The following is an 8,692-nucleotide window of genomic DNA, read 5'->3' as shown; positions in this document are numbered from 1 at the left end:
AGGAGGCTTGAAGAGATGAAATCAGCATGGTAGGTTTTGGGAGAGAAAGTCCAGAGAGTTTGGAGTGTAGCCAGAAAAGTCATGAAGAAATATAAAATTCAACAAGGCAGTAACAAAAAAAATTTTTCCCTTCTACACATATTTTCTTCTGTACCTTTTAAGAAATGCTTTATTAAATGCTCTTTTTAGCAAGTCTATTACAACCTACTAGATTGCCTGCCCTCACACCATCCCTTGAAATGAATATGTGTAGTGAACAAATCCATGATGGTCATGTCTAAGAATTCTCTGATTCATCACCTCTCTGCCATGAGGTGAGAGTTAATACTTTGGTCAAAAATACTGCAGCCTTTTGAAGTTTTGTTTTTTCTTCAGATTATTAGTATAATAATCTCTTATGTTCTACTGGTTTTGATTATTTCATTCAGATTCAGTTTATATGAGTATTTCCATATTTGTCTAAATCTTATCATATTTATAATCTCATATGGTATAATAAAATTCTATTGTATTCAGGTATAGTAATTTCTTCAGTTATTTCCTATCTGATTTGTTTAAAAATTTTTGCTACAAAAAAGCAGTTGATATGTTTATATGAATATATATATATTACATATATAATCTTGTGGTTTTTAAGAATGGACATGATTCCAAGGAAACATGAAAACACTGTAATTTCTAAAGAGCACATTTCAATTACTGTTAGAGATAGTGTAGCAGTTGTTGATGTGAGGAAGTCAAGTGTTTCAAGCACCATTTAAGCCCATGATGGAATAGGATCAATTCCACCAAAGTACAAAGGAAAGAAAGGAAAGCATAATCAAAAATGAAAACTGACTTCAAGACACAACAAACTGTTGTTGAAAAAAAGTTTAATTAACCTTCAAAAACAAGCAAAATTGCTTAAAAGGAACTGAGCTGGAAAGGTAATTTTTTTTTTCCCTTTGCAGTGAGATGTAAACTTCTGGAATTTGGAAGAAATCAAGAAAATCAAATTTTAAAATAGCTGGTAACTGTTGGAATTAAGAAAAATAGTCTTTCCTCAGTTATGTATTCCAGTCTTTGTAAAGAAAGGAAGGAGATAACTTGTGAAGCAAGCAACTTAAGGAGATAGATAATGGCAAATTCTGGAAGACTTTTTGGGGAAGCAGGAGTAAAGAGATGGAAGAAAGCAAAAAATGAAGTAAAAGGGTAGAAAGAGTAAAAAAAAAATACAAAACGGGGGATGGGGGAGAACAGAGTGAAAAAGGCAAGGCAAGGGAAAAAGTCTCAGATCTAGACCCACAGGTTGGATCTACAGAAAAGCCATTCTGAAATAAGGAAGGAAACTAATTGGCCAACCAAGTGGGAGATGGCCTACCCAGAACTTTGAAAAAGAGGAAAGCCTCCCAGGACTCAGTGCCCTGCTAGAAATGAGCAAAAGTGAAAAAGTGCACAGGTGCATCCCCTGAAGGTTCAGAGAAACTCCTCCATAGGTTCTCCTCCCCCCCCCCTTCCCCCCTGCCCGGGGCTCCCCCGCCCACCCAGGGCTCCAGCATCCTCCTAGTCCTGGAGGCTATCTTGAGGTCCTGGCTTCGGCTGAAGAGCCTGGGGGGCGTCGGCCTGGGTCGCAGAGGGGCAGCTGCTGCCACACTGATATGGAGCTGAAGGGCGGTCTCCGGGAGGAAAAGGAGAAAGAGGAAGAGAAGCCACAAGGACAGACAAGACTGGCGCCGCGGGGACATGAGGCCCCAGTTGGATGAGGGGGAGAGCAGCAGCAGCAGTAGCAGCAGCAGGAGGAGGACCCAGAAGCCCCAAAGCCCCGAAAAGTTCCAGCGAGTCCGGAACAAGAAGAGGCGCAAAGGGGGCCATGTGGTAGGGTTGAGCCAGCAGCGGCAGGCAGCCAACGCCCGGGAGAGAGACCGCACACACAGTGTCAACAGCGCTTTCTCCACACTCCGTACCCTCATCCCCACAGAGCCGGCGGACCGCAAGCTCTCCAAGATCGAGACCCTGCGCCTGGCTGCCAGCTACATTTCCCATCTAGCAAACGTGCTTCTATTCCCACCCGAGACGTTTGGGGGTGCCCAGGCCCGTCCCCCGCTGCACTATCTGCCCTGCCTTCGGGACAGCGAAGAAGGTGCTGGTGGCAGCCCTTATGGGAGTGTAGGAGCCCCGCGGCCCATCTGCACCTTCTGCCTCAGTCACCAGAGAAGGGTGGTAAGGATGACCCCTCACTCCCTGAGAAATGAGAAAGAGAGAGATCTCCCAAATACCCCGTCCAGTTTCTTCCCTATCATCACTGTAACCTAATTTTATTTTTATCCCTTTATCAACAGAATAGTTTTAAGAGCTCAGAGGATCAGGGTTCAAACTTTACCTTTACAGCTGAATTATCTTTGTGACCTTATATGACACTCAAACTCTCTGGGACTCAGTTTCTAATCTATAAAATGAGAGGATTGGACTATAGATGATATTTAAGAATCCTTCTAACTCGAATGCTATAATTCTTTGTATTATTCTATAACATTTTCCAAAGCTAAGGAAGTGTGTGTTGTCTAAAAAAGCATAGTCTTTTTGCAAAGCCTCATTTAAAAAGTTTGTTTTAACTACTTTTGTTTTTTTATTGAGATGTAAACCTTATCAGGTAAATTCCATATCTTACAGTTGCTGTAATGCAATAGTACATCAGCAATTTGAAATCCCAACTTTTTTTTTTCCCTTTTAGGGCAGAAGTTCTTAAACATTTTTGTGTATCATGGACTCCTTTGGTAGTGTGAAACCTAAGGACCTCAGAATAATGTTTATAGCCTACATTATCATAATAGGAAATCAGTTAGAAGTCAATAGAAATAGAGATGGAATTTTTTTTCCCCATTCAAGTTCACAGGCACTCTGAAATCTATCCATGGATTCCACCTTAAGAATTTCTGTTCTAAGAACTGAGTCTCAGAGAGACCTTGCCAATCCCCAGTTCAACTTTCCATCCATTTCCCCAGAGTACTTTCTTTTTGATAGAAACTATACTAAAAATTTAGAATTCCTTGAGGAAGAAAAACAAACAAAAATAGTAGGTTTCTTATTTTCCCCAAATCCTCCCTTTAACTTCCCTAGATTATCCTGGATATTACATTAACTTCCTATTGAAATTACCAGACCACCTATTTGTACTGGTGATCCTTAGACTACTTCAGATTTGAGACCTGTTTTTGATGACTCTCCAGGAACCACATTCCTCATTTCCAAGCCCTTGTAAAATCAGAAATGCATTTTATTCTCTTCAGCTTTCTATTTTATTATTCAATACTCTTTTAGATTTTTTCTGTCTAAAACTGTTGTCAGATTTGTTCCTTTAATAGTCAAATAACTCCTGAGTTTCTATTTTAACTCCCTCCCTACCATTTCACAAGTTTACTTTCTTGAAATTCCTTTGATAAAACTTTTCACACATTTATATTTAATTTCAGTGCCTCAACTTGAAGCAGATTGTATACCTCAAAAACTTTAAGCCACAGGAAAGCCAAAAGTGTAAATGCTTTCAGGGTTTAATTGCTGCTGTTATCTGGCCATCCTGAGTTCTCTCTAATTTGCATTTTCTGTGCCCTTTTGCAGTACAAAGAAGGGGAGAAGCAATGATCTGTTTAAAGTTTATGTGGACAATCCCTCAGATGAGAAGCTTGTACAAGTATTGCACTGAATAGTGAACCGGTTCATGTAACATCTTGACACTTAAACAATGTTTACATGAAATACATTAAATTATATAAAGAAGTTATGTTTTAGCACATACATGGAGATAAATATGGATCATCCTTATGTCTTACATTTTGATAAATTTATTCAGGTTATCCTGCAAATGAAACCTGATACTGGGGGCAAAAGTTGCACCTGGTGTGACAGCTATTTTAGTGCCAGAAATGTTAAACCTAGCCATCATAGTCCTGATATTCAGGGCTTGAAAAGTAGGCCACAGGATGAAACCTGAGCTTTGAGACTTGAAATATTTTCTGTCAGTGGGGACTGTCATAATAACATCATCATTGACTGAGTTTTGAACAAATATTGGACTGAGCATGATCAGCCTCCCATTTTTCTAGCTCTATGCTCCAACTTTGATCAGGGTGAAAGAAAGAAATCAATATATGCCATCAATATTTTTTTTTCTCTTCAAGCTAGGGAAACAAGAAAATGGTTAATGATTATCTAATGTGGAAAATGCATCTTTGCCTCTGGGAATAGGGGTTTGCCAACCCACAAATGTCACAGAGCAAAGTTGTCAGTCACTGTTTAAAAATATATAGAGATGAGGGGGCAGCTGGGTAGCTCAGTGGATTGAGAGTCAGGCCTAGAGATGGGAGGTCCTAGGTTCAAATCTGGCCTCAACCACTTCCTAGCTGTGTGACCCTGGGCAAGTCACTTGACCCCCATTGCCTAGCCCTTACCACTCTTATGCCTTGTAGCCAATATACAGTATTGACTCCAAGAAGGAAGGTAAGGGTTTAAAAAAAAAATAGAGAGAAATGACTGTGAAGAGATTGCTTACCTCTACCCCTTAATCCTATAAATAATGTTGGCTTTCATTAGATAAAGTAACAGTAACCTCTCATTCTAAAATTGCCCTCTCATATCATAATTAGATACATTTTGTATTTTTAAACTTGATCAGATGCAACACATTTAATGTTCCACCAAAGTTATGCCCTGTTGTGTCTCCTGGGTGCTATATTGTCAGTTTGGTGTTCTCGGTTATGGAGAATACTAAATGAAGTATTCTTGCTGATATTCACATATATTGGTCAAAAGTATATAGAAGCAGGGATATGGTATGAATGAAAGATTTTATTTAATTTTTCTCAATGTACTTAATAAGTGTTCAATACAAGACTAAGTGTTTTGGGAAATGAAATATTACATGTTTATTATTGTATTATCATAATATCATATCATTGTAATGTAAATATATCAATAAATGTAATATTACATTAATAATATTGCATATTATTAATATTGCTGTCTTCACCCTCAAGTAGTTTATACCCTATTTGTGGGAGATTAGGCAGGCAAATGTGAAATAATAAAATTATTTTTAAAAACAATATAACTTGAAGCTAACTTTGATCATATAGACCACACATATTAGAACTGTGCAGAGAAGCAAGGGGAAAAATAGAACTATAGTCTGTCAGAGGGAGGAATCACTGGATAGACATTTTTTCAGATTTGTTCATGATACATTGATGAAAAGAGAAAAAATATGGAGGTATTGTACTTTTAGTAGATAGGATCTCACTTATTTAAACTTGAACTTCTGAATTCTTTTTTCTGGAAGAGGAAAAAAATGGCAAATTTTCAATATTTTATTTAAAACCGTCTCAACTGAGATAATGTATGTAAAGGACCTAGCAAATTTTAATGTATTATAAGAATGACAGTTATTATTTTATTTATAAAATTAATTATTTAAAATATATTTGATGAAAAATGTAAAAACTTTTTAATCAGTCATTATAAGCAACGACCTTAATTTTGGTGCCACATCCTGAAGTATTTTGTTGTTGTTGTTATACCTGAAATGTAACTACTGATTGGTATGGGGCAGTTTTCTCCTCTATACTACCTGTTTCTCAGATGTAACTTCTTGTGAAGAAATAAATGCTATTCTATTGAGTCATCATCCTTAACAACCCATGGCTAATCTAGAAATGAGGCTTGAAGTGCTCTTTAGTTTAAACAATCTATAGTTTTCCCATCCAAGCAAAATGACAGAGGTACTTTACAAAAGGGAAGAAAGAAGAGTCAGAGGTCAGAATACTGTAATCACTACATGGAATCAATAAATGCTCAATAACTATGTTTTTAGTTAGTCCCTGAACCTAATGAAGAGGGTGGTTGAAGATTCTTATTTGCCTTAATAAATAAATTCTATAAAATCAAGTTATGTACATTTTAGAACTTGATTTCCATAAAAATTCATTATCAATTTATTTAATTAAGCTAACCTCCCCCTTTTAACCCAAGATATTGCTTAATCTTTATTAACTTTTGAAAATAACAGGGAATTACTACACTACTAACATTGATCCCAACCTGTATTACACTTCATAGTTACATCCTGGGAGTTATCTGAAGCACATAGGAATTAAGTAAAGACAAGTTATACACTAGTCAGTCAAAAAAATGGAATTTGAACCCAGAACTTCCTAATTCCAAACTCTGTACTCTATCAATTAGGCCATGCTGTTTTAATGATATTAATATCCTTTTATTTCAAGTGAAAATACTTAATTTATCCTGAAAATAATAAAATAGTCTCCTTTTTTCTTAATGGATCTGACTGGCATTAGTGATGCTGGAATTCTAACAGCTTAGACTTCCCATTGTATAAACAACATAAATGTGGACTAATGTTTTATATAGCAAAGTTTTCCATGCAAGGTAGAAAACTTGTGTTCTCATGTACTTAAGGTTTCAATAGAGGTTATAAACTATAAATGTTCTCTATTGAAAGAATGTTCTCCACTATTATTGAAATGAAGAGAATTAGGAGAACTTTAAAATTATTATAGTGAGAAATCATTTTAAAATGCAACACATTGCTTAGTTCTATTTCCCTTTTCCTATTCCCAAGGCTGCAAATTCCTTGCTCTAATATTTTAAGGTAAGGAGATCAATTCTTCTCCCTCTACAAAAATTAATAGCTATTTTCTCTGTCACTCAACAATAGCATAAACTCCAACCTCAAAGTCCCATAATCAAGCTAGTTATTTTTTGCAACTATATGTGTTTTATATATATATATATATATATATATATGTATGTATATATGTATATATATATGACACATTGAATTTTGATCTGCCCCTGTGTATACTGCAGAAAGTCCCTTCTAAGAACGTAAGGAAGATAAATTGATCTAGATGTGTTCCTCCTGACCTCCATTATTCTCTCCTCCAGCAGCCCAGGTCCAGCCATAGACTACAGGTGACTTAGTTCTTAGAACTGAGTCCTTCCCTCCAAGAAGAAAGAGTTTAAAACTGACCAATATTGGTGTGAGGTGGGGAAGTTGGAGGAGGGTAGATGGTCTACAAAGTCATCACAGACTTGCAGGAGTAATTCAGAATCCACCAACATTGAAGTTTAAGGGGGTATTTAGAAGGCATCTATTACAGCCCCCTTATTTTGCAATTGATGAAAACCATAACCCAGAGAGACAAATCTACACATCATATTAGTCACAAAATTAAGACAACACAAAAGCCTTCTTATTACCAATCCCAGGTTCTTTTCCATGAAAATACCTTCTCCCCTGTGGATACACCGCACCTTTAACACAAGCAGGACACTTGGGAGAAATTTATGGTTTTCAGAGGATTCACACTGTATGTATCAAAAATAGATTTTTTTTTGCTCTTCACATTTTCCATTCCTTTTCTATTCAAACATAAAGGGTTTTATTATAGATATTTCTAAATCTTTAACAAACACCATCCCCTTTTCCTCTTGTATGGCCATAGTCTGAACTTTGTGGTTTAATGGAAAATGTTAAAAGTATAGCAGAAAAAAAGTGTTCCATTTGCTTCGTTATGTGTTTTAAGGTTTGTTTTTTTCTTACAGAATGGAGTCATTTTCTTGAAAATATTGTTAGAATTTGTCATAGGAAACCATTCTTTAATAGAAGTTATCTGCAACTTGCCAATTTTCTTCCTATATTTCTGCTTGAAAATGGAACAATGCTGATAGAAGAAGTTCATAGGATGAGACCAGAGTTAAGAATTTGGATCACATAAGTATTTCATTAGTATTTTGTAAATATGTATTAACACCTATCACAACTTGACACCATCCTGTCATTTCAAAAATATTATATGTTACTCTCCTTAATGTACTCTTCAGTGTAGTCAGTCTGGTCTTCTTTCTGTTCTTCATACATAATACCCCATTTCCCATTTCCATAACTTTATCTGGCATGCCATCTCCCCCTACTCTTCTCTGACTCTTAGAATTCCTAATTTCCTTCAAGACTTAGCTCAACCACCACCATTCAAGTACATAAAGCCTCTCCTGAAGTCCTACTAGAGGTCAGTGTCTTTCCTCTGCTAAAATCCTTTTGTTATTTTATATGCCTTTATAAATACATAGTTCCCTAAATATAATGCAATATCCTTAAAAGTACAGACCATTTCAATTTTAGCTTCATATTGCCAGTACTTAACATAAAATGGGCATTTAACAAATACTTATTGATTTGAAAGAATATATCTGAAAAATATTGCCAGCTATTTTGTTAATAAAATGTACTACTTTTACATAGCCACATTTTGGGCAGTCTAACTTATCTTTAGATCTATATGATTCATGAAATTAAAAATTTCAAGATGATATTTGTCTATGTTGTCTTTGTCCAGCCTTCATTTTGAAGAGGACCAATGGTATCACTGGTTGATGGTTTAGTTCACTCATAAATTATACCTGAGTGAAGCAGAATTGCATTAAGTCTTTAGCCTCAATCCCTTCCAGAGTCATCAAAGCCCAGTGTCAACTAACTCACCTATGAGTTTGAGACCTCTCAGTTGTCTTCACCATGGTTTAGCTCACATGCCAAGATATATTTAATAGGGTCTGGCCACTCTGAATGCTCCCATTTCTTGGAGCCATAGGTGAGAGCTGAGTCCCAGGTGTACACCAAAAGTGAATGAGCAGCCTGAAAAGG

General features: G+C 36.3%; 1 protein-coding gene across 1 annotated transcript; it reads left to right on the top strand.

Annotated features, from left to right (window-relative positions):
- The first annotated feature begins 1,517 nt into the window (after positions 1–1,517).
- Positions 1,518–5,649, top strand: LOC103104900 (basic helix-loop-helix transcription factor scleraxis-like). Its single transcript, XM_007494116.3, has 2 exons — positions 1,518–2,199; positions 3,595–5,649. The coding sequence occupies exons 1-2, from the start codon at positions 1,723–1,725 to the stop codon at positions 3,616–3,618; spliced, it is 501 nt and encodes a 166-aa protein (XP_007494178.2). The 5' UTR covers positions 1,518–1,722; the 3' UTR covers positions 3,619–5,649.
- The last annotated feature ends 3,043 nt before the right edge of the window (positions 5,650–8,692 follow it).

This window comes from Monodelphis domestica, chromosome 4 (assembly GCF_027887165.1).
Source record: "Monodelphis domestica isolate mMonDom1 chromosome 4, mMonDom1.pri, whole genome shotgun sequence".
NCBI classification, from domain to species: domain Eukaryota; kingdom Metazoa; phylum Chordata; class Mammalia; order Didelphimorphia; family Didelphidae; genus Monodelphis; species Monodelphis domestica.
The sequence above is the reverse complement of the archived record's forward strand: the minus strand, read 5'-3'. Positions and strand labels throughout refer to the sequence as shown.

Excerpts from the sequence above, each read along its gene's own strand:
- LOC103104900 (XM_007494116.3), top strand. The coding sequence starts at position 1,723 with ATGAGGCCCCAGTTGGATGAGGGGGAGAGCAGCAGCAGCAGTAGCAGC. Across the intron at positions 2,200-3,594 it reads TCAGTCACCAGAGAAGGGTG|TACAAAGAAGGGGAGAAGCA; the intron begins GTAAGGATGACC and ends GCCCTTTTGCAG.